General features: G+C 58.3%; 2 protein-coding genes across 13 annotated transcripts in view; both read left to right on the top strand.

The window, feature by feature from the left end:
• MLXIPL (MLX interacting protein like) lies at positions 1–20,884 on the top strand. Of its 12 annotated transcripts, XM_081819531.1 has the most exons (19): positions 510–876; positions 4,784–4,890; positions 9,077–9,159; positions 9,327–9,416; positions 9,714–9,758; positions 10,280–10,481; positions 10,609–10,689; positions 13,948–14,117; positions 15,409–16,045; positions 16,316–16,383; positions 16,458–16,608; positions 16,762–16,877; positions 16,969–17,088; positions 17,284–17,411; positions 17,491–17,614; positions 18,178–18,307; positions 18,603–18,707; positions 18,975–19,133; positions 20,589–20,725. In XM_081819531.1, exons 1-18 carry the CDS (start codon positions 584–586, stop codon positions 19,088–19,090), a joined length of 2,766 nt encoding a protein of 921 aa, XP_081675657.1. In that variant the 5' UTR covers positions 510–583; the 3' UTR covers positions 19,091–19,133; positions 20,589–20,725. The 12 variants fall into 12 exon arrangements, with proteins under 12 accessions (XP_081675661.1, XP_081675664.1, XP_081675663.1 ...); XM_081819535.1 differs by lacking the exons at positions 510–876; positions 18,975–19,133 and adding an exon at positions 1–109 and having other exon boundaries at positions 20,589–20,884; XM_081819528.1 differs by lacking the exon at positions 18,975–19,133 and having other exon boundaries at positions 508–876; positions 16,461–16,608; positions 20,589–20,884.
• Positions 20,885–24,691: 3,807 nt separating this feature from the next.
• Positions 24,692–26,479, top strand: part of TBL2 (transducin beta like 2) — a 7,450-nt gene continuing 5,662 nt past the window's right edge. Inside the window, exons 1-2 of the mRNA XM_081819540.1 lie at positions 24,692–24,872; positions 26,308–26,469. Of these exons, the coding sequence (XP_081675666.1) occupies positions 24,743–24,872; positions 26,308–26,469 (292 nt within the window). The 5' untranslated portion in view covers positions 24,692–24,742. The remainder of the gene's footprint in view (positions 24,873–26,307; positions 26,470–26,479) is intronic.

Raw genomic sequence — 26,479 nt, 5'->3', positions numbered from 1 at the left:
CACACTCATTAACCCTCTGGGGCCTCTGTGCAGGTGTAGTGATGATCATTATGGCAACTGGGGGTGCTGAGACTTACCTGTGGGCCAGGACACACAAGACTTCTGAGAGGTGGGTGCTTCCAGCTGTGTGCAGGACTGAGAGGGGGTGAATGTGAGCCAAGAGATCGAAGAGAGCAGGGAGGGAGGGGTGTAGTTAGGTGAGGGGCTTCACAGGGGGGCGTCCCTGGAAGCAAGGAACCCCAGGCACTGAGGCGCTTTCAGGCTCAGGTGTGAACGACTGATAGTCAACTCTTCTTGAGACCCCTTTCGGGCGACGTAGGGGCACCACAAAAGGAAAGGCGGGAGGGGAGATGAGAACCCCTTCCTCTTCCAAACTCCAGACCCGCAAGGAGCTCGCGGACGCCAACGCTCATATTTAACACCCTGATTATGCTAATTTAAGCCCGCCCCGCCCCGGAGGCCCCGCCCCTCGACCGACCTCTTGGCGGCGGAGGGGCGGGATCATGCTAATGAGGCCAGTCGAGCCTAGCGAACCGCGCGGGTGGCTCCACCGAGCCGGGGCGAGGCGGCGGCGACTAAAGCCATGGCCGGGGCGTTGGAGGGTCTGGCCGCGGGCTTGCACGGCCCGCGGGTCGTCCCCAGCCAAGACTCGGACTCAGACACAGACTCGGAGGACCCGAGTAGCCGGCGCAGCGCGGGCGGGCTGCTCCGCTCGCAGGTCATCCACAGCGGTCACTTCATGGTGTCGTCGCCGCACAGCGACTCGCTGACCCGGCGGCGCGACCAGGAGGGGCCCATGGGGCCCGCAGACTTCGGGCCGCGCAGCATCGACCCCACCCTCACCCGCCTCTTCGAGTGCATGAGCCTGGCCTACAGGTGAGGGCGGCTCCGGGGCCCGACAGCCTAGACCCTCCGTGGCGGGACCACGCGCTGGGGCCCCGGACACCCGACCCGGCCCCAAACTTTGGTCCCCGGCTGCTCTCGGAGACTCCGACCACATCCTGGACACCCCTCTGCCCCGGCCCGGGCGTCCTCCGGCCCGGGGCCAGCCCACCGGCCTCCGCCTGGAGTGCGCACCTCCAGGTTCCCGTTGCTCGCCACCTTCACTCCCTCCTTAGGGCGCGGACCGCCTGCCCTCCACCTTGACCGCCATAGGCCCACCGCGGGCCCCTCTCCCCGTCCCGACTCCTCTGCCCCCAAAGAAATGCCAGGGCATCCTTCGCGCTCCCAGGACCCTAAGCTATCCCCACCCTCCACTCTGGGGGCCAATCCACCAGACCACCTCAGCCCTCCGCTCCCTCCCCAGCAGACCCGGCCCAGACCCACGCCAGTCCCGCGCCCTGGCGACACTCCTCAAGCCCATGATTGTCCGGACTCATAGCCAACGTCGTTCGAAACCCAGTCTCTCCTCCACCCTGCACTCCCCAATTGCCGGGACACCTGTTCTTGACCTGCTAGATCCAGGGTGGCGAGAGAAGGGCGCCGCGGGCGGACGGGGGAGGGGGGGGGGAGCTGGCAGAGTTTCCCAGCGGTCGCCCGGCAGGGGGTGCAGAACGCCGCGTGGGGGTTGGTGCCCTGCAGGCCTGGGTTCGCCTACCCCGGTCGCCACCCACCCGAGGCTGAGCGCCTAACGCTGCCTGGGACCCTTGCTCGGCGCGTCGCAGAGCGCGAGGACCGCGCCCGGCCCTAGCCCCACGCCTGTGTCCTAGGGGAGGGCGCGAACCCGGGTTCTGGCCCAGTGCCCTGGAGCAAAGTTCCCAGGAGCGGAGGGGCCGGGATAAATTATCAACTGAAAACCATAGAGGTGAAAGGGGGATGGGCCGGCCTTGATCTTTTCTCTGTGCAAATATTCCTCTTCCTCTGCGGCGCCTCCTCCCCTTCTGAGAACCACTGGATACAGAACGGCCCTCGAGGACCAGGAGCCGGAGCCGGAGCTGGGGTGGGGATTGCGGGGGTGTTGCCCACCCCCAACCGCGGCAGCCTAGCCGAGACCCCATTGGCTGGAGGCGATGTAACCTTGGCCCACATGCTCTGGCCCCGGGCCCAGGTCATGTTGCAACCTGATCGTCCAGGGCGCCGGACCGATGTGGAAAGTTCAAATTCCCGTCCCTTTCTTCCCTTCCCCCACCCCCCGCCCGCCTCCTGGGACATCATGGGACAGACTGGGAGAGGGCATTTAAGGTCTTGGTACACCGGATGTGGGCACCCCTCCTCCCCAGACTCCCAGGGCACCCCATTTCTCACCTGCTCCCAACTTTAGCTTCCTGCTCTATACCACATCCCATCCAACCTCAAACCATGGGTGGCCAAAGGGAGGGGTTCGGGGGTAGGGGCAAGATTGGGGCTAGGGCACACTCCAAGAACTGCCCCCACTAAGAGGCTGACTAGAATCTGATGTGACCCAGGCGAGCTGGGGAGGAGAGGGCTGTGCTTTCTCCCTAAACACCCAGAATATTCTGTCTCTGTGGGGGCCCAAGTGCCAGGAATGGAGGTGGCTCAGTACTAGAGGAGACTTTGGCTTCCCCCTCTTCGATGGAGGAAAAATCTGAGGTTCAGACTGGGCAGTGTTTTAGCCCTTGAATACCCCTGATTATAGGGGTCCCCTGGAAGGCAGAGTATTGGGGAAGCCAGGGTGACCTGAGAGAGTGACTGGATGGGAAAGGACAGCAAGGCAAGGGGTCCAGAGGTGCTTGACCGGAAGGACAGCCTGTGGCTGCCTGGCCGGCTTTCATCCTCAGCAGGGCAGTGTGGAAAGAGGGAGGACTTCCCTTCTAGGAGGAGGCCCACAGTTCACGATTCTGTAGGTGGAAGCCCCAGGGAGACAGGTGCTGGAAGTTCCAAGAAAACACTCGTTCAAGGTCAGAGCTGGCTAGCTATGGAAAGCATGGCCTCTGGGAGACAGCAAGGAGGACTCTGTCAGAGAGACTCTTGGGGAATTTCTATAAGGTAGATTGGGGATGGGAGAGGGGATGGGGGGTCGGTCGCGCTGAACTAAGAGTCCTAGGTTTTCTCCAACCCATCCCCAAGATTCCCAGACTTTCTATTGGTCATAAGAAGCCCTTGAACCCTAATACCAGGCTTTTTGCTCCCGGCTGGGCCCCTTGCCTCCCCTCCCAGCCAACAAGCCCGACACAGACAAAATGCTTTCCTCCTAGGCTTGGATGTTGTCACGGTCTCATCTCCCTGAGCACCGCCTTGGCCACACACATCATAGCCTCAGCTGGGAGACGGAGGGAGGGCAGGCAGGCTGGGCGTGGGGAACTGGGTGACCAGAGCGGGCTGGGAGGTTGCTGGGATACCGGCAGGGGCAACGAACTCAGGAGTCCCCCCCAGGTGCCACAGAAGAAGCTGGCCCGGGACGTATCAGTGTACCCCATCCCTGTCTCCCTACTGGACAGATGGTGTTTATCTAACTTAGGAGGGAGGGGGCCAGCCAGCAAGCATGGGCTATGTACTCTATTTGGGTAATGAGGCCGATGGTACCCTGGGGTGGCAGTCCTCCCCACTCCCTATCCCAAAACAAACACAGGAGCTTGGAGACCAGAGAAGAGAGGGGACCCAGTGACCCATGCACCTAAGGGGCTGTAGTAGTCAGATTGCCACCCATCCACCTCTTACCCCCAAGATGAGGGAGAAGCCTTGGAAGAAAGCGGGCCTGGGGTTCTGAAAAACTAAGCCTTGGGGCCTCAGCTTCCCATGTGAGCAAGGGTGGGAGAAGGTGGGCCAGAAGGGACTGGTAGACAGCCCTGGCTTGTGGACCATGAGGATGGAGGGAGAAGGGGGGAACCAGTGGGGGTCTGGACCCTGAGCATCTTGACTTCCTGGGTCAGCTCCTTAGGGGTGGTTGACTTGGCCTGTAAGAGGTGCTAGATGCTGTCCGGGCCAGTGGTGTCACATCGCAAAGGGGAGAAAATAAGGATCTTGCCTGGGTCTCCCCCAGCCTTTCTGAAGTCCTTACTGACTTGGCACATCTTGACCTTGAGAGTCAAGCCCCTCACCTGTGTAAGGCCCTTCCATCTCGTGGATTTGATTGACGGCTAGGATTAGGGTCAGGGTTAGGGGTCGGGATCAGAGTGCTGCTTCCCCACGGCACGTGCCCACCACTCCACCATCCCAGCTGCCTTCCTTTGGAGCCCGATGGCTATTGTCTTGCACACACCCCTGAGAAGGGGCACACCTTTCCAGCTCAGCCCAGATCGCCATCCTGGGATTCCAGAGTGGGCAGGCGCCAGAAGGGCAGTGAAAAGACAGAGGCTGGTTGCTTGGAGGCCACTTCTCCCCACCCAGGAACACCTTCCCCATCCCCTAGGGGCCAAAGGGGGCCAGTGAGACTGGTGGAGAGAAAGCCATAGGGCCTGAATGAATCTCCACCATGTGGCCTTGGGAATGTCCCTTCACCTTCCTGACGCTCAGTTGCCTTCTGTTAGAAATGGGTCTGAGAACCCGCCCTAGCGGGCCTACAGACAGATGTCTGTGGGACCACCGGCATTATTGTCTTTAGGACGTTGCTGACAAACAGGTTTCAGCCCTGGCTTTAGTTCTGGCGGTGGGTGAGTGAGCAGCTCCGGCCAGAGAACACAGGGGCCCCTAGCAAGGACCTATTCTGAAGGTCTGACTCTCAGGGTAGGAATTTCAGGCAGGTTAGAGCGAGGAGCAGGATTTTCGGGGTTGGGGAGGAGACCCTCAGATAGCCCAGCATGGATGAATACCCAGTGCATGGCAAGAGTGGGGAGCCAGCCCTGCAGGAGCAACCCCCCCTGACCCAGCCCTCTCCCTCTGATAGTGGCAAGCTGGTGTCTCCCAAGTGGAAGAATTTCAAAGGCCTCAAGCTGCTTTGCAGAGACAAGATCCGCCTCAACAACGCCATCTGGAGGGCCTGGTACATCCAGTGTGAGTGGGCACCACGGGCCTCACCAGCAGGGGGGCTGTAAGTGGGGGGCACCCAGGAAACCCCCATGGCCCTTAGGGGCCAGCACCAGCATCTGACCCCCAGAGGGTCTAGGGGAACGCGTTCCAAAGGGTGCTCTCCACAGGGACCGCTAGGCACAGCAGCGGTCACCCCTTGGAAGTCCTAAGGTGGGCAGAGATTTGAGGGCAGTTCAAGACCCTTTCTGCATTCCATCAGCCTAGTCAGTGCCTCACATGGCAGGGTGGAAAGAGGTGCTAGATGCTGTCCGGGCCAGTGGCATTGCGTCGCAAAGGGGAGAAAATAAGGATCTTGCCTGGGTCTCCCCCAGCCTTTCTGAAGTCCTTACTGAACCGCCAGCAGGTGCCTGCATGGAGTCTGGGGGGCGGTGCGGCACCCAGAGAGGCCATGTGGTAGAGTGGGGGGGGCTGCAGACTTGGGAGTTGCCCAGAGCTGCTTACCTCCCCAGTCTCTGCCCTTGCTGGCTGTGGAACCCCAGGCTGTGTGACTAACGTCTCTGAATCTGTTTCCTAATAAGGCCAACAGTCCTACTTTTCCTGGTCGGCCTGGGGATAACAAGTATGAACGGGCCCGGCTCAAAGCTGGTGCTGAATAAATGATGGGTGAATCTTTTTTTTTTTTTTTAAGATTTTATTTATTCATTTGAGACACAGAGATACAGAGAGAGAGAGAGAGAGAGAGCATGAGCAGGGGGAGAGGCAGAGGGAGAGGGAGAAGCAGGCTCCCCGCCGAGCCAGGAGCCCGATGTGGGGTTCGTTCCCAGGACCCGAGCCGAAGGCAGACGCTTAACCATCTGAGCCACCCAGGAGCCCCCATGATGGGTGAATCTGATATGCCCTTGAGAAGGTCACGGTCATTCATTTTGGGATTCGAGACCCACCCACCCTCCATGGCAAAACAGCCGAGGCTGAGCAGCCTCAGACCAGTCCACCCTGGGTTGGGACCTTGTCCGGTGCAGCCAAGTCCTGCTACAGGATCAAAAGCTACCCTGAGCTGGGAACACACAGCCCAGGGGGGAACATATTCAGTGTTCTCTGTCCTGGTCCGCTGGATTCCATCCGAGCAGAGAGAGGGAGGGTTTTCTGGTTTCCATTTATCTCTGGTGCCCAGTACTTCATAAACCATCTTATTCGAGGCTACCTGGCAACCCTGGCAGATAGGTATTATTACCCCCATTTTATGGATGAGCAAGTAAGGCCCAGAAGGCCAGTAACTTGTTCAGGGTCATGGAGCATAAAAGGAACAGAGCTGTGACTGGCTGGAAGTCCAGGGCTCTCCTACTCTGAGCCCAGAGCTCCTTTCGCTGCTCCCAGCTGGCTGGCTTCCAGTCCTCACCTGAGAACAGGTAGGATGGCTCACCTGAGAACACGTAGGACCAGGACCTACCCTAACCAGGAGGTTGATAGGCCAGAGGGAGTCACTGCCACTTTCCCCACCGCCCCGCTCTCTCTGCCCTTCCCCCACACAGCTGGATGGGATGCAAACCCTTCTCTGCAGAAGAAATTGCTGATGCTACCCAGGGTCCTCACCCAGACAGGCAGACCCTGGTCTCTGGCTATTGCCCGAGTTGCTGGAAGCACCTGGGTTCTGTGTCAGACAGAGAGGGGGGCTGGGTCAAGTTCTAGGATGCCCCTTCCCACCAAGCTGTGTGACCTTGGGAAAGTCCCTAGTCTCCCTAGATAAGGATCGCTCATCTGTACAGAGAGAATAACGGTAGGTCCTGCTCTGAGGCTTGCTGTGAGTTTTTAGTGAGATCATTCATATCTCAGCACAGGGCCTGACACACACAAGGGCTCCCCGAAGGTGATAATGTTATCGTGATAATAGCAACAGCACATGGCACACCCCTTCTCCCCGGGCACTGAGGGTTTGAAGGTGGGCTTCAGGAAAGGGAGGGGGGAACAGCTGGAGGGCTGCCTGGCTCATCCCCTTTGTACCTGCCACCCCTCTGCAGGCTCCTGGCCTCCAAGTTCCCCTCCTTTCTAACACCCCCAAATCATCTTGGTGTCCTCTGAGCTCCCAGAGCACTGTGCACCTCTCATGGGCGGGCTCCCCACCTTGCATTAGCTCATGTTACGTGTGTGCTTTCCTTATCTCTCCAACTAAGCCGTGAGTGCTCTGATTCGCCTGCGGATTCCCTGTGCCAGCATCTGTCCCAGCTCAGGTGCAAGGGGCTAGGTGGCTTCCTGAACGGATGAACTTAACAGTGTTAAATAAAGCCCGCCCCAGCCCCAGGAGCCACATGGTCACTGCCCTTCTGTCTAGAGCACAGGGTCCCCGGGGTGGGGGAGGGAAGGTCCAGCCAGGCCCGCTCAGACCTGACCCTCTGGGGACCCTAGTGCTCATGTCCTCATCTGGGAACCCAGGGCAGCTACTCTTTGAGACCCTCCTTACTCTCACCCCCTGGGAGTTCACACACCCAGGGGCCCATCCCTTTGTTTTCCAAGCCACGCTCAGCTAGCAGGACAAACCTCTTCCCTAATCCCATGGGGATCGTTTTGGAGACTGTCCTTTAGGACAGAACTTTGTAAATGAGGCTGAAGGTCCCGATAATTTCATGTTTGGGTGGTCCCCCTTGTCTGTTAATTGTCCCAGAGGAAGTTTGCTGAGGACTGAGGCGGGAAAAGTCACTGCATGGGGGTCCCAGGGTCCGGAAGCCCTACTGTGTGCCAAGCTCTCTGCCAGATTCAGGGATTTGAGGCTAAAGGGCAACAGCTCCTACTTTTACTCCTAGCAGGGAGGCCAGCATGCAGAGAAATGGCCAAGGCCAAGTGGAGAGCCAGGCAGATAAGACTGCAGGGTTTCAGAGGAGGGAGGGCTTCCTGGAAGAGGGACTGCCCTGGGCTCTCCTGACGGGTGGGCAGATGTGGGTGAGGCAGAGGAGGGAAGGAAAGGCATTCCGTGAAGAATAAAACCAGAGGGTGGGCTGTGGTGGGGGGAAGCTGTTTGGCTTCAAGGTGGGGCCTGTGAAGGAGGTCACCAGACCCCCGGTGGGGGGTGTGTGTGACTAAGAATATGGAGGGGAGGGGACAGTGGCAGAAATGCCACATATCCTCGGGAGTGAGACAGGAGTGAGATGATTAGTTCACCGTTAGAGAGGAATGCTGGGGGTAGATGGGCAGTTTCTGTGGGGGGCAGTGTTGGCTGTCCAGAGGACGCACAGGCTTGGGAAGGACATTTCCAAACATCTGAGAGGGTCAAGTTTTGGGACATCCTTTTTTTTTTTTTTTTTAATTCCCTACCCCCCAAGTTTTGGGACATCCTGACAGAGATTCTATGGGCGGGTGAAAAATATCTGCAGCTGGAAAGGGGCAAGATGAGAGGGGTTTGGGGGCACGCCTCGCAGAAGGGCCAGTGAAAATAGTCAAGGAGGCAGGAGAACAAAGGGTAGGTTCCCTGGCCGAGGGAGGAGGGGGTGCTCTGCATTGAGGTCCAAGAGGTTGGGTCCAGGGAGGGTAAGGGCCTTGGCCGGGCAGTGGGGGCAGGTGCTGGGTCACAGGAAGTGAAGAGGAGACCGGGAGGCACAGAGTGGAGGTGCTGATGACAACTATTCTAGAACTGGGGGCAAAGCAGAGGGGTGAAAGGGAAGAAGATTAGCTTGTTGGGGTAGCAAAGGAAGGGAAAGTTTGGGAGGTAAAGGGGAGCCTGAAATGTGTTTATGGGCCCCGAAGAAGGAGCCTGGGGAGGGAGAGATTGGACTGGAGATAGGGAAGGGAGTGGAGGAGGTGGAGAAAGGGCTCAGCTAGGTGGCCTGAGAGGACAAGGGGTGGTTCTCTGGCATCAGATTGGGCAGTGCCGAGGAGCCTGAGGCAGGAGACCAACGGCTCCAGGCCCTGGCCTGCCAGTCTGACCTTCTTGGAGCAGCTCACTTCCTGTGGTCCCACAATCCCATTCAGCGAGTGTTGCCTGAACACCTACCGGGCTCCCAAGGGAGGCAGAGGAGGTGTGGGAGGTTCCTTTCACAGGGTCCTGTAAAAGAGGGGGCTCTGGGGGTGCTGGAGCAGGCAGGAAGGCTTCCTGGAGGAGGTGGCACTTCTCTAAGCATCAGAAGCCAAGCAGGATTTCATAGTGTGGCACTTGAGTCCCAGTCCCCTTGGGGTGGGAGGTGAAGGCGCCGGGTACCTCCCTGACCTGGCCCCCTTCTCTCAGATGTGGAGCAGAGGAAGAGCCCCGTGTGTGGCTTCGTGACCCCCCTGCAGGGGCCTGAGGCTGACGAGCACCGGAAACCAGAGGTAGCTGAGCGGCGGGCCCTCCGGCCTGCCTGCCTCCCTGCCGAGCCCGGCCCCTCCCTCGGGTCTCTCCCGGCGCGGGGCAGGAGGGGCTGGCCCAGGTGCGGATTGGGTGAGGGCTGGGGGTCAGTGCCCGCGGTCTCACTGAGCCCCCTCCTGGTCCTCCCCAGGCCGTGGTCCTGGAGGGCAATTACTGGAAGCGGCGCATCGAGGTAGTGATGCGCGAATACCACAAGTGGCGCATCTACTACAAGAAACGGGTCAGTGGTGGGAGGGAGGGGGGTCCGGGGGGCTGCGGACCACTGCCTCTCTTGGGAGAGCCCGGGCGGGACTCCCCTCGACCGCCCGACCCCGCCTGCCATTAAGAGCCAGGCTGACAGCGCCACCGTGTGGCCCAGAGTCTCCTCGCCGCCTCCTTACCTCCTAGCGCGGAGGAGCTCCTGAGGGGAAATGGGGAGCCCCTTCGTCCGGGGGAGCTTCTGAGTAGGGGCGGCCTTGGCGGGCGCTGATGGAAGAGGGACAGGCGATCCAGTGTCCACCACTGTGTGTTCCTGCAGCTCCGTAAATCCAGCAGGGAAGGGGACCTCCTGACCCCAAAGCAGGTGGGTGCTCCCGGGAGCCAGAGAACTGACAGCTTCCCTCTAGGTGGGTAAGGCGGTGGCCCGGCGACGGTGGGTCACGAAGGCAGTGGGTGTGGCCGCTGTCCTCTATTGATCGAGCCCTTCTCCCCGGAGGAGGGGGAGCCTTTGAGCGCAGCGGTGGGAAGACCCCAAGCCTTCCGGGTAGCCCAGCAAGTGGTGGGAGGCATGGGGGGAACAGAAGTCCCCAAGAACTGGGGTTCCGGGCAGGAAAAAAGTATAGGGGGCAGGAAGAGGACCCTTATCTGTTCAGCAGGCCACCCAGCTCTGTCTGCTGGGGGCAGTTGTCAGAGGCCAATGGGGTGGCCATAGGCCTTCCAGGCAGCAAACTGGGTCCTCCAGAGAGAGGTGAGGAGGGCCGTGCACACACAGGCTCCCGACCTGCTGACCACCTCATCCCCCAGGCGGGGGCCATACGGAAGGGCGAGGGGCAGTGGGGGACCCCTGTGTCCCCCTCGTGGCTGCTGAAGGCTCTGTCTCCCTAGGCGGAAGGGGGTTGGCAGCCACCAGAGCGATGGTGCGAGCAGCTCTTCTCGAGCGTGGTGCCCGTGCTGCTGGGGGGCCCGGAGGAGGAGCCCAGCGGGCGGCAGCTGCTGGACCTCGATTGCTTTTTGTCCGACATCTCCGACACGCTCTTCACCATGACGCAGCCCAGCTCCGCACCCCTGCAGCTGCCCCCTGAGGACGGTAAGGGCCTGCACCTGGAAAGCGAGGCCTGCGAGAAATCTGGGCGGCCAAGGGAGGGTGGCCAGAGGATGGGCGGCCCCCACTCCACCCCGCCTGCCGCTCCTGATGGCACCCCTGCCCCCTCCAGCCTACGTGGGCAATGCTGACATGATCCAGCCGGACCTGACGCCCCTGCAGCCCAGCCTGGACGACTTCATGGAGATCTCAGGTGAGGCAGCGCCCCCTGTTGGGTGGGGTTGTAGGCCGGGCCAGCGTGAGGAAAGTCCCCGGATGACCACCGGCCCTCAGGTGCGTCCCAGGCCCCTCCGGGAGGACGGATGGTCTAAGTGATTTCTGAGGGCCCTTCCTGGTCTCCCTTTGTCCGGACTTGGGATGCAATCGACGTGGCCTCAGGTGAGAGCAGGGCCAGACTGGGCACCTGAGCAGGCGCCAGGGCCCAGGAAAGTAGGGGATGTTGGGAATCTCAGGAGAGAAAGGGACTTTGATTTGTTTGGGCCCGTTTATTATTTACATAATTCCCTTTAAAAACTATTAAAGAACATTCCAGGGGCGCCTGGGTGGCTCAGTCGGTTAAGCGTCTGCCTTGGGCTCAGGTCATGATCCTGGGGTCCTGGGATCGAGCCCCACCTCGGGCTCCCTGCTCAGCTCGGAGAGTCTGCTTCTCCTTCTCCCTCTGCACCTCCCCCCAGTCGTGCTCTCTCTCTCTCTCTCAAATAAATATAAACAAATAAAATCTTTAAATAAATAAAAAAGAACATTCCAAACATACACAGAGAGAGAGAGAGTGGTTCACTGAAGCCTCCTGTAACCATCACCGACTTCAATATGTATCAACCCTTGACCGATCTGGTTTCATGGAGGCCTCACCCACTTCTCCTTCCTTAGTGGTTTTTAAGAAAATCCCAGGAATTATATCTTGTAAAGCATTTTTATTTTTTATTTCTTTTATTTTTTATTTTTTTTAGTAATGTGTTTCTGTGCCTCCCTCTCCCTGACCCTAGGGCTGCTAGGTCACTGGTTTCTTGTGTCCTCCCAGAGATACCCGTGTCTGCATGAGCACCCGTGGACAAATGTCTCTTTTTGTTTTCACAATAGACTTTGCCTGACATTGCTTCCTTTACTTAGCTTAGATCCTGGAGACTGTCCCCGACAATCATACGAACAGGGGACTCTGGACCCTGTTAGGGGTCGGGTAGCCATAGAGGCTTGGCCTGTCTCAGCCCAGGCCCAGGGGGTAGGAAGGGGGTTTCTGGGATAAAGGCTTAGTTCCCATGACCCCTCCGCTTCTTCTGCATAGGGTCCTGGGCCTGTCAGTCAAGAGGTGGGGCGGGCACTAGGGAATGAGGAACCACCCCCACCCCTGCCTCAGCCCTGGGCAGGGTGGGGGCCGTGGGGGCAGAAGTGTTGATGGCAGAGCCCAGGGAGCAGACCAGTCTGGGAGGGCAGTGGTCCTGTCTGGGCACACGTACCCCCGCCACAGGTAGGAAACCGCCTCTTGCCCGGACTCCGCCAAATTGGGGGCTAGGAAGCCACTTCTCTCAATCCAGGGTGGCTGCGGGGGGGCGGTGAGCATGGGCAACCAAAGGTAGGGGATGTGGGTGATGCAGAGGAGGTGGCTAGTGTGGCCCCCTGGCGCTGCACACACAGGGAGGGCCGGGAGCACCAAGGCCACCAGGGCCACTGCCTCGATTGTCCCCCAGGGCTCCTCACTTGAGAGGAAACCCAGGGACGGGGCCGGAACTCTACCGAGGGAGGGGGCTTGGGGAGGAGTGTTCAAGGAAGGGGAGGGGGATTGGAGTAGGAGAGGGTCTCAGGGAGGGGATATAGATCAATGGGGGGACAGAAGCTGGGGGGGGACTAGGGCTCCGTGGGTGGCCGGCTAGGGCTACAAAGCAACTTCTCTCAAGGGGGAAGGGACAGTTGAGGGCAAACTATGGCAGGGGGGGGGGTGGTGACTGGGCTCGGTACCCCATGAGCCCTGCAGAGCACTGGGGAGGAGGCAGCAGCAGTGAGCGGGGAACAGGCCCCCCTACGTGGCTCGTTCTAGAGCCTAGGCCTCAAGGGGCCTAGTGATGAGGCCCACAGTCTCTGGGGGCTGGGGGGATAGAGGATCAGTGACCACTCACCCTCTGCCACCCAGTCCCTCGGTTAAAGGGAGGCAGTAGGACAAGAAGATCCTTTCTGATCAGGTGGTCAAGAAAGACCCACATGAGCGCGTGCAAGCTCACACACACACAAACACACACACCCGGGCACAGAGCCGATGTGCGCCTGCAGAGGGCCTCACATCAAGGTAGGCACACACGGACTCAGACAGAGCTACAGACACGGGGACACACAGCAGAGATGGATCCTGCATGAGACCACACGCTGACACCCACAGAGCGACAACCTTCCAGTGACACATGGGCACCAGACTCACATAAGATGCACATACAAAGTTTAACTCCATCAGGCTCCGGGTTGGGTGTGGGCTTATCTGTCCCGTTCCTGGGTCTCCTTCAAGGTGGCCTTTGGGAGAGAGGCCTGACCAGCTTCCCTGGCTGGGGAGCCAGGGCCTTGGATGGGCCTTGTGTGGCTGGGTCAGGCCAGACCAAGAGGCCTTGGGAGCTGGTTCAGACCAAAGGCTGGTCAGGGTCAGAGAAAGGTGCCCGGAAGGGAGCGGGTGGGCGGGTGGCGCCCAGGCCCGGGATGTGGTTAGGCCACAGGCAGCTGCTTCCCAAAACCAGAATAGCCTGGGGCTTACACAACCCGCACCTCAGACAATCTGGCTGCCCCCTCCCGGCCAGCTCTTTGAGGCTTTCCAGCCCCCCCCACCCCTGCCCCCACTCTGAGCCCACCCTCTGACCCCTGCTATGACCCCCTTAGTCCTTCACCCCACTCCCGGGCTCTACTTTTGAGGCCCCACTTGACCTTCCAACAAACCAACTTGTCCCAGACCCACTGACCTCCTGACCCATCTCACCTCTAGCTCACCCCTTGAACTCCCATCACCCTGGGGCTCTTCCCTATCCCAGACCTCCGCCCCGTGCACCTCACCCCTTTCCCTCACTGGCAGGCTCTATTACCCTGCCCCTTTCTATGGCCCCAGCAGAGTTGGTAACAGGAGGGGGAGAGGGGAGGGCCTGGGCCTGGGATGGGGAAGGGGACCCCATGAGCCAGGTGTAAGGCTCGGTGGGAGGACTATTTCCCGGGGTTCTACTCACACCCCGACCCGGCCTCTGCTGTCCAGGGTGCAGGCCCATCCCACCCGAACCTCTGTTGCTGCTTCCCCTGAGTGAGACAGAAACTCTCCCAATTTCACAATCTCCTGTAGAAGCCCCCCCCGCCCGCCTCCCCCTGATCTCATTGCCAGCCAGGCCAGCCCAGCCTGGGGACAGGGCACGAGGCCCACTCTCCTCCCACTGCTTCCAGCCACGCCTGGCCTTATCCCTAACTGCCACCGCCTTGTATGTCTGAATTACAGATTTCTTCACCAGCTACCGCCCCCCACCGACGCCCACGCCCTCACACTTCCCGGAGCCCCCCAGCTTTGGCCCCATGGCTGACCCTTTCTTCAGCAGCGGGATCTTGGGCTCAGAGGTGCCCCCTGCCTCGTCGGGTGTGACCCACCTCTCAGGGCATAACCGCCTGCAGGTGAGCTCCCGCCCCCACCCCACTCAGCCCTGCCTAGCTCACCTGCCCCTGTCTGGGAGATAGGGTAATTCCCGAGTACCCAGTCCTGTGCCTGGTCGACTGAGAGGGACTGGAGGGGGGAGAGAGACCCCATCTCTGCCCTCTGAGAGGGAGCAATTCAGCTCAGGAGGAAGGAGCCTCGTGAAGCAGAACTGGACCAGGTGGTTATAGAGGGGAGGCTGAGGGCAGCGGCCGGGGTGGGGCGGGGGGGGAGGGGCAGTGGAGAGGGGAGGGCATGGAGGAGGACACCACCCAGGACCGGGTTGCTTATGGAAGGCTTCCTGGAGGAGGGGAGGTTCTGGGCTTAGTGAATGGGTTGGGTTTGGACAGAAGAAGAGACTGGTAGAGGGCAAGCCAGATGGGAGGAGCAGCGCAAAGGAGCACACGGAGACAGGAAGCTCAGTGTGAGTGTTTAGGACACGGTGAAGCTGCCATTTTGGATGAGGAACCCGCAGCCGCAGGCTCAATTTGGAGGTCGCCTCCCTGCTGCTCTGTCAGACGCCTTTTCCTTCTGTCATCAGACTGTTCAGGCACTCTTGTAGTTCATTGTTGAGAGGTCTCTTCAACTAGACAGCGAGCTTCTCGCTGAAAGAGCTAACTAAGCCTTGCTCAGGCTTACCTGGCACAGTTCAAGCACCTGAGCAGCACTGGCTAAATCGTTGCCCAATGACTGAGCTAATGAGCCAGTGAGTGAGTGTGTAGATGGAGGGGTGTGTTGGTGAGTGGATAGATGGGTTGTAGTTGAGGGTGGATGCTTACATGGGTTGGTGTCCATATGGGTAGGTGAGTGGTCGGTTGGATGGATGGGCTGTAGATGGATTTGTAGATGGATAGTTTGGTGGGTCAGTGAATAGGCTGGTGGCTGAAGAAGTGGCTGGTCAGTGAACAGATGGTGGATAGGTAGAGGATTATGGATGGGTTGATGGATGAATGAAGTAGAGACGGTCAGATAGATTGGTGAATGGGCTAATAACTGGTGGGCTGGTGGAGAGATGGGTGGATGAGTTAGCTGGCAGGTGAGAGGACAAATAGGTGAATGGAGGACGGATGGGTTAGTGGATGGATTGGTGGCTGGATGGAATAATTAATCTGGCAAATGAAAAGATGGGCAGGAAGATTGATACTCTTTCTCACGCCTAATTTGTGCATACGTGTGTTCCAATCCCTCCCCTCATTAGACTGCAGTTTCCCTTGGTGTGTGGGTGTGGGTCGGGGGAGGGGCAGCAGGGATCATTTCTCCTATCTCTCCCAGTGCCCAGTCCAGAGCTCAGCCAGGTCAAGAGGCTGCCGGGGTGGCTGCCAAGACCAGCTCTCTTCCCTGCTCTGTCTGTCCCCCAACCAGGCCCGGAGCAGCTGCCCTGGCCCCCTGGACTCCAGTGCCTTCCTGAACTCTGATTTCCTCCTTCCTGAAGACCCCAAGCCCAAGCTCCCACCTCCGCCAGTCCCCCCACCCCTCCTCCAATACCCGGCCCTTGCCAAGGGGCCTGGCCTAGAGCCCTGTCCCCCACCCACCTTCCCTCCCATGGCTCCTCCCCCTGCTTTGCTGCCGGAAGAGCCTCTCTTCTCTCCCAGATTCCCCTTCTCCACTGTCCCCCAGGGCCCAGGAGTGTCCCCACTGCCTGCTCCCACTGCCTTCCCACCCACCCCACAGCCGGGTCCAGGCCCGGCCCCTGGCCCCTTCCCCATAGACCTTCTGCCCCCAGGGTATCTGGAGCCCACATTTGGGCCCCACTTCACAGTGCCCCAAGGCATGCGGCCCAGAGGCAGGCCCCCCACCCCATCCGCTAGAGGGCGGAAGCCCAGCCCCCCGACTTTGGCCCCTGCCATTGCCAACCCCACCGTCACTGCCGGGGGCAGCAACCCCTGCCTCACGCAGCTGCTCACAGCAGGTGAGATGTGAGATGGGGAGAACCGGGTCCACAGAGGGGAAGGTGGGGACCTCAGATGTGGAAGTGGGGAGCCTATGGGAGCAGAGGGTGAAGGTTTAAGGGGCAGGCTCAGGCTCAGCTGGGGGGGTGTGGAGAAGTGGGGAGGAATTAGGGACATGGGCCCTGAACCCAAACGGGGAGTGGGCTTTTTTGGAGGGGAGGGAGGGGGTCTTTGGAAATGACGGGGTTGAGGCTGGCCCCAGTGGCCCTCACACTTCTGCCCATGCACAGCGAAGCCTGAGCAGACCCTGGAACCAGCACTTGTGTCCAGCACCCTCCTCCGGCCCTCGGGGTCCCCGGTAAGATGGCGGGCACTGGGAGGTGAGGGGGGACCCAGGGCTTCACCCCAACTCTCCACCCTTCTCCACTCCAGCAGGAGACGGCCCCTGAATTCCCCTGCACCTTTCTACCCCCGACCCCGGCCCCCACACCGCCCCAGCCACCTCCAGGCCCGGCCACGCTGGCCCCTCCCAGGCCCCTGATTGTCCCCAAAGCGGAGCGGCTCTCGCCCCCAGCGCACAGCGGTAAAGAGGCTTGCAGGGCTTGGGGGACTCCAGGGGGTGGAGGGGAAGGAAGAAGGGGGGACTACATCTGAGGCCAGGATGAGCGGGACAGGGCAATGGGACCCTCTCCCCTGTGTCGGTCTCTCTGTGGGTCTCTGTCTGTCCCTGCCACAGGTGGTGAGCGGCGGCTGTCTGGGGAGCTCAGCTCCATGCGGGGCCCAGGGACTCTGAGTGTCTGCGTCTCTCCCCCTCAACCCATCCTAAGCCGGGGCCGTCCAGACAACAACAAGGTGGCACCTTTCCCTCACCCCGAGATCTGTTTGCTACCCCTAGGCCCTTCCATGCTCCTTCCTAGGCTCACCCCACTGTCTGCCCCCCAAGACTGAGAACCGGCGCATCACCCACATCTCTGCAGAGCAGAAGCGGCGCTTCAACATCAAGCTGGGGTTTGACACCCTGCACGGGCTGGTGAGCACACTCAGCGCCCAGCCCAGCCTCAAGGTGAGCCCCCAGCCCAGGCCGGCACCCCAGAACCGCAGGGCTCCTTCGTTGACCCCACCCCCCACCCCCTGCCCCGCCCAAGACCAAATCTCAGGACCCTCTGGACACCCAGTTTCCTCCTCCCACCCAGTGCCTCAGTGGGCCCCAGAGTGGGGCCACCTCCAGCACCTGAGCCCACCCTGGTGATGCCTGCAGGTGAGCAAAGCAACCACGCTGCAGAAGACAGCCGAGTACATCGCCATGCTGCAGCAGGAGCGCGCGGCCTTGCAGGAGGAGGCCCAGCAGCTACGGGACCAGATCGAGGAGCTCAACGCTGCCATTAAGTAGGCAGGGGGCCTGTGGGCGCTGGGGCCAGGGGCATGCCGCGCGACTCCCCAGCCCTGACCGGCCCCCTGCCCCCAGCCTGTGCCAGCAACAGCTGCCTGCTACTGGGGTGCCCATCACACACCAGCGTTTCGACCAGATGCGAGACATGTTTGACGACTATGTCCGTACCCGGACGCTGCACAACTGGAAGTTCTGGGTGGTATCCTCCCTCGGCCGGTGGGGGGTGGAGGTGGGGGGAGCGCGGCAGCCAGACAGGCCAGGCAGGGGCTCTGAGCTGAGCCCAGGGGAAGGGACACAGGTTCTGCCCCCTCCTTCCAGGCCCGTGGCATCTTGGCCGGCAGGAGTGCCCAGTGATTCGCTGGGAGCAGAGGAAAACCAAGGGAGGAGCCCCTGGGTGAGGGGACCACAGCCCTGCCCACAGAATGTCCCAAGGGGAGTTTGGGAGAACCTCAAGTCTGAGTCGCGTGAGCGGGGTGGCTCCTGAAGAAGACGTGGAATCTCTCACTCCCTTACCTGGTCAAACTCTTGGCTGAGCTGGGACAGGAAGCTCAGGGACAAGGGATAGCGTAGCCCAGAAGATGGCATAGAGGGGCCGGGCAGGCCGTGGCAGGATGGGAGGGTGGCTGCAGTGGGAGGCCTCCAAGTTCAAGGTGCCACCGTGGCCAGGACCTTCCCCGGGGTTTGGGCCAGATGTCAGGGCTACACATGAGCTGGGTGAGGGTCCTGGCTGATCAACAGGCCTGCTCCTTGACCTGAGCCCAGTTCAGCGTCCTCATTCGGCCTCTGTTCGAGTCCTTCAACGGGATGGTGTCCACTGCAAGCTTGCAGAGCCTCCGCCAGACCTCCCTGGCTTGGCTGGACCAGTACTGCTCCCTGCCCGCTCTCCGGCCAAGTACGTGAGCCACCCCCCTGCCCACCAGAATGTCCAGGAACGTCCAGGAAGGTCCACTCTGCTCAGACCACAGGTCCAGCCTGCTTTCAGAATAGCCTAAAGTTTCGGCCATCCCACCACGTACCTTGGATGGTCCTCCGGCCTCCAGGACACCTGCAGACAGAGTCCTGAGAAGGGCTGACGGTCCTGCCAGCTAGTATCTCTCCCTCATCCCTTCGTCTTCAGCATCCGGAGGAAGGGCCTGGACCCCAGGAGGTATCTCTCCCTCTCTCTCTCTCTCATTCTCTTTCCCCAGCTGTCTTGAACTCTCTCCGCCAGCTGAGCACATCTACGAGCATCCTGACAGATCCAGGCTGTATACCTGAGCAGGCCACACGGGCGGTCACAGAGGGCACCCTTGGTAAACCTTTATAGTGCTGGCCAGACGCTGCCACTCACTCAGCGGCCCCGGGGCTGCTTTCCCTGGGCGTGGGCTCCAGGGACAACTTCTGGGCACTCCCTTCCTGCCCCAGGCCCTGGCTGTCCCCTTGCCTGAGGGTCTGGCAGGGCCCAAATCTCTTCCACCTCCTGAAAGCCAGGAAGAGCTACGTTCTAGTCGCTGCCCCACCAGCAACGAACACCGTGACCTGGGGGACTCGTGCTCACTCTTGGGACCTCCATTTTCCAGTCTGCAAAATGGGGCTGGAGAAGCTTCAACCAGATGATGATCCCAAGGCCTTAGCAGCTGTGACACTTGGAGCTGAAGCTGGCAACTCAGGGAGCTTGGAGGAGGAAGGGGGATGATCCTGTTTCCTTGCCTCCCCCACCTGCTTCCCGCCTCCCCCGGGTAGGACACAGGCAGAAAAGGAGGTTCCCACTCTCTGCTCCTTCGCTGGTTGCCCAGTGTGGGGTGGGGTGCTGCAGGATGGCATCCCTGGGTGAGGCCAGGAAGGTCTGATCCCAGGAGAGAGCAGGGCAGAGGGGTAGCCAAACCAGGGGCAGGCATCTTGTGTGCGTGTGGATGCGTGTGTGTGGATTTTGTAAAGAATTCTTGCCAATAAAACCAAAAACTGTTGGGGACTGTCAGTGTGTCTCACTCTGGGATGGAAAGAGAGCCAGCTGGCAGTGGGAGGTGGCCTTGAAAGGACCTTAGCTTTTCCTCTGAGCTAGAAGCCACTAGAAGGTTTTGAGTAGAGGTGGGACAAGGTCAGATGTAAGTTCTTAACAGAATCCCTCCGGGTGCAAAGCCAAGAATAGGCCACAGTGGGGCAAGGACAGAAGCAGGGAAGCCAGTTTTAAGCTGTTGCTATCATCCTGGTCAGAGAGGACAGACACTCGTCCTGGAATTCCTCTCTCCATGACCAGGAAAAGGTTCAGAAAGGCTTACCACCTTCCAAGCTGGAAGAGGGCAGAGCCAAGCCAAGGAGTAGAAGGGACAGGGCCCTCCGTTGGAACCATCCAGAAGGAGAACAGACTGCCACTGGGGGTGGTGACCTCCCCATTAGGCGAGATGTGCAAGCGGGAGGGGGGGCGGCCGCTTGGTTGGGATGTCTTAGAAGGAACTGATACTTCAGATGGGGAATTGGGGTGAGTGGCCCCAGTATTTCCTTGATTCTTTTATTGAGCTTTGAACAAATCTTTTCTGAGGGCCCGCTGGGAACCAGATGATGGTCTTGGTGCTGGGGATTCTGTTCGCTGCTGGATCCCTCTCCTCATGGGGCTGATTCAAGCCTCTTACATCTCAGGACTTCCACAGATGCTTCCGTGGCCATTGACTTCCCCTCATTTGTGTGGAATCACAACACAGATAACAATACTAACTACACACTCATCTAATGTTTACTCTGTGCCAAGCACTATTTGAAGCACTTTATGTATGTATATGAACTCACTTATTATATATTAACATCTACCTCTAAGGGCCAGTTGTGAGGATTTCAGGGTAAATATATATAAAGTACTTACAACAGTGGCTGGCATAAAGCACTCTGTAAGAGTCATCACGGGCGCCTGGGTGGCTCAGTCGTTAAGCGTCTGCCTTCAGCTCAGGTCATGATCCCAGGGTCCTGGGATCAAGCCCTGCGTCGGGCTCCCTGCTCAGTGGAGAGCCTGCCTCTCTGTCTCCCTCTGCCTGCTTCTCTGCCTGCTTGTGCTATCCATCAAATAAATAAAATATTAAAAAAAAAAGTTAGCGTAATTATTTATAATCCCCATTTCACAGATGAAAAGTTGAGGCACAGAGAGGTTAACTAGCCCAGGGCTGCTTGGTTACTGTCTGACTCTAGTCTCTGCTTTTACCCAGCTCTCTCTACGGTGCAGGGAACAGGTGCACCCAGGCCTGGAGGGCTATCTGTTGCTGCAGACAAAGGTTTGAAGTGGCTGAGAGGTAAAATCCTAACGGTGGGGGCACCCGGGTGGCTCAGTCGTTAAGTGTCTGCCTTCGGCTCGGGTCATGATCCCAGGGTCCTGGGATCGAGCCCCACATCGGGCTCCCTGCTCGGCGGGGAGCCTGCTTCTCCCTCTCCCACTCCCCCCTGCTTGTGTTCCCTCTCTCGCTGTGTCTCTGTCAAATAAATAAAATCTTTAAAAAAAAAAAAATCCTAACGGTGTGCTCTGCTGTTTTTCCCCCACGCACACCCTCCCAGGAAGGTCCCCATAAGACATCCCCTTGACCCCCCTTGACCCTGTGTCCCCCCACTAGATGCCACTTTTCCTTGAGAGAGCTATCTATACTTGCTCTCCCTCTCTCCTCCCCTCCCACTCACCCCATCTTTGGTCTCCTCCTCCCCACTTCCACCCCAGCCTCACCCCAAACTGACTCGCTGTTACTAAGGTCACTTGACTCCCTCATTGCCAAATCCAAATTTGCAGTGCTCTTCCTGCCTTCCCCTGGGCCCTTGGATCTCATTTTTTTTTTAAGATTTTATCTGAGAGAGAGAGCACGAGCAGAGGGACAGAAGGAGAGGGAGCAGCAGACGACCCCCCCACACCACACTGAGCAGGGAGCCTGGCGAGGGGCTCAGTTCCAGGACTCTGGGATCATGACCTGAGCTGAAGGCAGACGCCTAACCAACTGAGCCACCCAGGCGCCCCAGCTTGGACCTCATTCTAGAACCACCCTTTCCTCATGAATCCAGAATTCTCTCCAGGCTCTCCCTCCTCCCTGACAGTGCCTTCCCAGGGCCTGCTGTGGGAGCCTCTTCTTCCGCCTGACCCTTCCTGGCCCACTTCCTTCTTACTTTGTGGCAAGCCCCAGGTAACAGCATTCCCTTTGGCCTCTCTGCCGAGGATCCACTCTTCTGGATCTGCCCTGCTTTGCCCCTGGAGCTACAAAAGCACATATCCAACTGCCACCCTAACCCCTCCCTTCTGGATGTTTCACAGCTCCCTTTACCTCGAAGGAACCAAAACAGAACACATCATTTCTTTTTTTTTTTTTTTTAAGATTTTATTTATTTGACAGTGAGAGAGAGAGAGAGAGCATAAGCAGGGGGAACAGCAGATGGAGAAACAGGCTTCCCGCAGAGCAGGGAGCCCGATGCGGGGCTCGATCCCAGGACCCCGGGATCATGACCCGAGCCGAAGGCAGATGCTTAACGACTGAGCCACTCAGGTGTCCCAGAACTCATCATTTCTGAGACCATAGCCCACAGTCTTCCTCCTCAAAGCTGGTCCTCTTCGTGTTCCCCATCCCCAGGAAGGGTGCCACCATCCAGACACTTATACAAGCTGGAAACAGTCATCTTCAGCTCCTGTCAACATCCCACTGCCCTGTGGTACCTGTTATCAAGGCCTGGCCAGGTGACCTCGTAGGCATCCATCCCCACAGCCACCACCCTGGTCCAACAGAACATCCCCTTCTACGTATAGTCTTGTATTAGTTGGCTGTATCCCTGACAGCTGCTTTTCAAACTTAAATGTGCACTTGAATAATGTGCTTTAAAAAATCTTCACGACCAGACCCAGTCTAGACTAATTAAATCAGAAGCCTTCCGTGTGGAAGGTTCGACCACCAGCATTTCTTAAGTGATTCCAATATGCAACCAAGGTTAAGAACCACTGTAAGAAGAGGCTTTGAGCTGCAAATAACAAGTGTCTGGAGCTCAAGTTAGTTAAATTGGTGGATCTTTTTTTTTTTTTAAGATTTTATTTATTTATTTGACAGAGACACAGCGAGAGAGGGAACACAAGCAGGGGGAGTGGGAGAGAGAGAAGCAGGCTTTCCACGGAGCAGGGAGCCCGATGTGGGGCTCGATCCCAGAACCCCGGGATTATGACCTGAACTGAAGGCAGACGCTTAACGACTGAGCCACCCAGGCACCCCTAAATTGGTGGATCTTAAACCGTACTATGCATCAGAATCACTTAGCCAGTGGGGCTTTTTAAAATACAGATTGCCGGGGGACCCCACCTCCAGAATTTCTGAGTCAACAGGTCTGGGATGGAGTCTAAGAATTTACATTTACAATGATGCTGGGCCACGGCCATACAGCCAAGTCTCACTGCCCCTGAAAACCCATTGGTAGAGCTCCCAGTAGAGCTCCTTCCCTGGTCTGCCCAGCCTTCCCAAGTCCTGCTTTGTGTCATTGGTTGTCCTTCCACAAGCTAACCTTGGCTTCCAACTGTGACACTTGAGGGTAAGAGCCAGGCCTTATCACCACTGAGTGGCGAGGTAGGAGGAGGATGGGTCTTGGAGTGTAGTGGACCCCGGTTTACCACCCACCCCAATGAGTTGTATCTCTTGCTTCCTTGTTGACCTTGGGTAAGTCACTTGACCTGAGCCTAATTTTTTTTTCATTTGTTTAATTTCATAGCATCACTGGCCTTAGAGGCTGCTAGAAAAATCAACTAAACTCCTGATGTGGAAGAATTCTGTAGCCTTGACTGAGCTGTCCACAGAGCCCTATTTTTTTCTTCTCCTTGTCCCCCACATCAAAAGATTAGAGTCACAGACAGACCTGCATGTGTTGCCACGTTCACTCTTCTCCTGTGTGATCTGGAAAGTCAATTAATGAGCACCTCCTAGAGCATCAGTTTCCTAATCTGTGGGATGGGAATGGGAGATTAAATTAAATACAAAGCTCCCGGATCAATAAATGCCACATGCAAAACGCTCGGTGAATGAAGTTCTTAAAAGTACAGCTTTGTCGGGACACCTGGCTGGCTCAGTCAGAGGAGCATTTGACTCTTGATCTTAGGGTCGTGAGTTTGAGCCCCACGTTGGGTGTAGAGATTGCTTAAATAAATAAACTAAAAAAAAAAAAGTATAGCTTTGTCTCTAGGTGATATAGTGGTTCATGGCTGGTCTACAGTTCTAAATAGCAAATTAAGGAGGAAAAGCCCCAGGATGTTCTGGACACCCCCTCCCAGCTGTCCCCACCCCACTGCCCACAGCTGAGTCAATGCCAACCCTCCCCCCCCCCCCACCAAGGACAAAAGGGAAGGAAATGAGGCCACACTCCATCTGCTCTCTGACTGGATCTATGTCCTCAACCGAGCTTATGGGTGTATCTGTCTGTCACCTGGTCTCTGCAGCAGCCCTTCTCTTTAGAGGGTCCTTCTAAAGGCCCGAGAACCTGCACTCTCAGGAGAGGTTCCCTGGTGGGCACGGAAACCTTTGAATCTGGAATCCCTGACCCTGGTATTTCAACTCACTCTGCGCTGCAGGGCTGGGAGGCCCACGGGGCACTGCTCCTTGTTCTGAGAACACTCTCTTTCCAGCCAAGCAGGTCTAATTCAAACCCTATCAATTAGCTCTGTAGACCGTATCAATGCCAATTTCCCGGTTTTAATATCGCACTATTGCTACGTGAGATGTTACCACTGGAGGAAACCGGGTGAAGGTACGGGGAACCTTCCTGTTGGCTTTCCCAAACTCCTTGTGAATCTATAATTTCAAAATAAAAATATCTCGTTAAAAATCTTTTCAAGTTCCTCTCCACTCTCCAGGCCACCCCTAAGTCTAGGTCCTTATCACTTTCCTCTTGGATCCTAGCAACCGCCTCCTGATTTTCCTTCTGTCTTTGGTCTTGGAACACACTGGTCCATCCAGACGGTCTCATCCCCGCCTTGCCTCCTCGAAAGGATCCACTGTGGAGATGGCTGGAACAGCGCCTTTAATAAACGATTATCAGTAAATTACTCAAGAGGATGACTGGGCAGAGCCTTCAGATCTTGCCCTCGAGCGAGCTTCGCAGCCAAACACCAGAAGAGCCGAGCCCCGCCCCTCGGAACGCTCCAACGATCAGGCCCCGCCCCGCGAGACGAGCCAACGGCCAAGCCCCGCCCCTAGGGACGCCCCAACGGTCAGGCCCCGCCCCCAGGGTGCCCAACGGCCAGACCCCCGCCCCTCGGGACGGGCCAACGGCCAGACCCCGCCCCGCGTGCGTGCGCGGCCCCGCGGAGGCGTGCCGGCGCCAGCGTAGTCGGAGGCTGAGGTGGCAGCGCCCTGCCAACATGGAGCTGCCGCAGATGCCGGAGCTGATGGGCCTGTCGCTGTTTCTCGGGCTGCTGGCCCTGGTGGCGACGGCGGCGGTAGCGCGGGGTTGGCTGCGCGCGGAGGAGGAGACGTGCAGCCGGTCCGCCGGTTAGTGGGGCGGGCACGGGGCTGGTGGGGACGACCCGCGGGGACCTCGCTCCCGGCCTCCCGGTGGTCGGACGTGCGGTTTGGGCCCGCAGGGGTGCCGCGGATCCCCGGGGCCTCAGTTTCTCCTGTGAAGTGAACTTCGCTTCCGGAGACGAGGTTCCGGCTCGCCGTGCTGGTCGCGCCCGTAATTACAAGCTGGGTCCCGCGCTGCCGCTTTCGCGGTGGCCGAGGCCAAGGAGCTGTCCGGCTCAGCCTCCGCGTCTCCCCGGAGTTGCTGCGAGAGCGCTTGCAAACTCTCGAGCGCGCTACTTGCTCGTTATTTTAGGGAAGCGAGGAGGGGTGAGGGGAGACGGACACGCATTTGTAAGCACTCCGACTAGTTCTCAATAGGTGGGGGGTGGGGTGGATTTTTCCTTTAGGGAGCACGCTGTCGCGTAAGGGAGAAGAACATCCGAAAATGTAAGTGAAAAATAGAGTGTAATGGGTTTCAGGGAGGAGGTCCGTACTAGCAACGGGAAACCCAAGGCCGGGAGTGGTCAGCCTTGCTTTTTTTTGGGGGGGGGGGCGGGTCAAGGAAATCTTCACTGAGTAGGAAACACGTGGCGTGCGGTCTTGAAGGATGGATGTGTCAGTTCGGCCAAGGAGGGAGGAAGAACATCGCTGGCAAAGGCAACGTGCATGAAGGCAGGCAGTTCTCAAAGGGCGTTTGATGGGACTCTGACATGAGGGGGAGGAGAGCGCTGGCGGGACAAGGCTGGAGAGGGCAGATTGTGGTGGTCTCTGTACATGGGCCTCAGGAGTTTATTTCCTGTAGGAATTGAGGGGCATCTGCAGTAATCTAACACATGCCAACTTTGCACCTGGCCTGATTCTCAATGAAAATAGCTATTTTATGCAAAAGTGGCTGGCACCATTCCCGGCTCAGGGTTGGTGCTCAACAGGTGTTGACTACCTACCTCTCATCCCTGAGTTCTCTCTGGGAGTCCTCTGAGCCTTTAATGCTTATGTTGGGTAATCATAGCTTCTCTTTAAGGAAACCAGGGCCCAGAGCAATTAAGTAACTTGCCCAAGGCCAGGGCCACCAGAGTTGGTTGTGCACGTTCTTCCCTACCTAGGGATGTCTGACCAACACTCTGCACTTGGCTGGCCATGCTGTGTACCCACTGAGCTGCGCCAACGCCTTTTCTAGTTTGCATTGAGGTGCTGTATGGACTAACAGCAAGCAGTCTCCTCAAGATCACTCAGTGGTAGAGACGCAATCCAAACCCAGTCTGATTCCAAAGCCCCTGTTTTTGTCCACATCACTGTGTCTTCTCGAGCTTGGGACCCTCTCTGGTCCTGTCTTGCTGCTCCGCTCAATGCCTGGCCAATCATAGATGGTCAGAAATGCTTAGTGAGTGAGTGAATGGGTAGATGACACGGCCCCTCCTCATAGGCCAAAAAGCAAATGGATTGCCACTTGACAAGTCCTTGAGATCCAAGAAGCAGAAACAGCATCAACGAATTCGCAAGGAAAAGCCTCAACAGCACAACTTCACTCACCGCCTCCTGGCTGGGGCACTGAAGGTACATGGGTACCCATACTCAGCACACATATACAGAGACCC

This window comes from Leptonychotes weddellii, chromosome 5, assembly GCF_054177405.1.
Source record: "Leptonychotes weddellii isolate Sample4059 chromosome 5, ASM5417740v2, whole genome shotgun sequence".
Classification (NCBI taxonomy): Eukaryota; Metazoa; Chordata; class Mammalia; order Carnivora; family Phocidae; genus Leptonychotes; species Leptonychotes weddellii.
Note: the sequence above shows the minus strand (reverse complement) of the source record. Positions and strands in the feature narration are given on the sequence as shown.

What these genes read in the sequence shown, in the direction of transcription:
- MLXIPL (XM_081819526.1), top strand. Translation starts at nt 584, where the DNA reads ATGGCCGGGGCGTTGGAGGGTCTGGCCGCGGGCTTGCACGGCCCGCGG. An exon ending in ACGAGCACCGGAAACCAGAG is followed by an intron (nt 9,160 to 9,326) that starts GTAGCTGAGCGG and finishes GGTCCTCCCCAG; the next exon opens with GCCGTGGTCCTGGAGGGCAA. An exon ending in TCCGGCCCTCGGGGTCCCCG is followed by an intron (nt 16,384 to 16,457) that starts GTAAGATGGCGG and finishes TCTCCACTCCAG; the next exon opens with CAGGAGACGGCCCCTGAATT.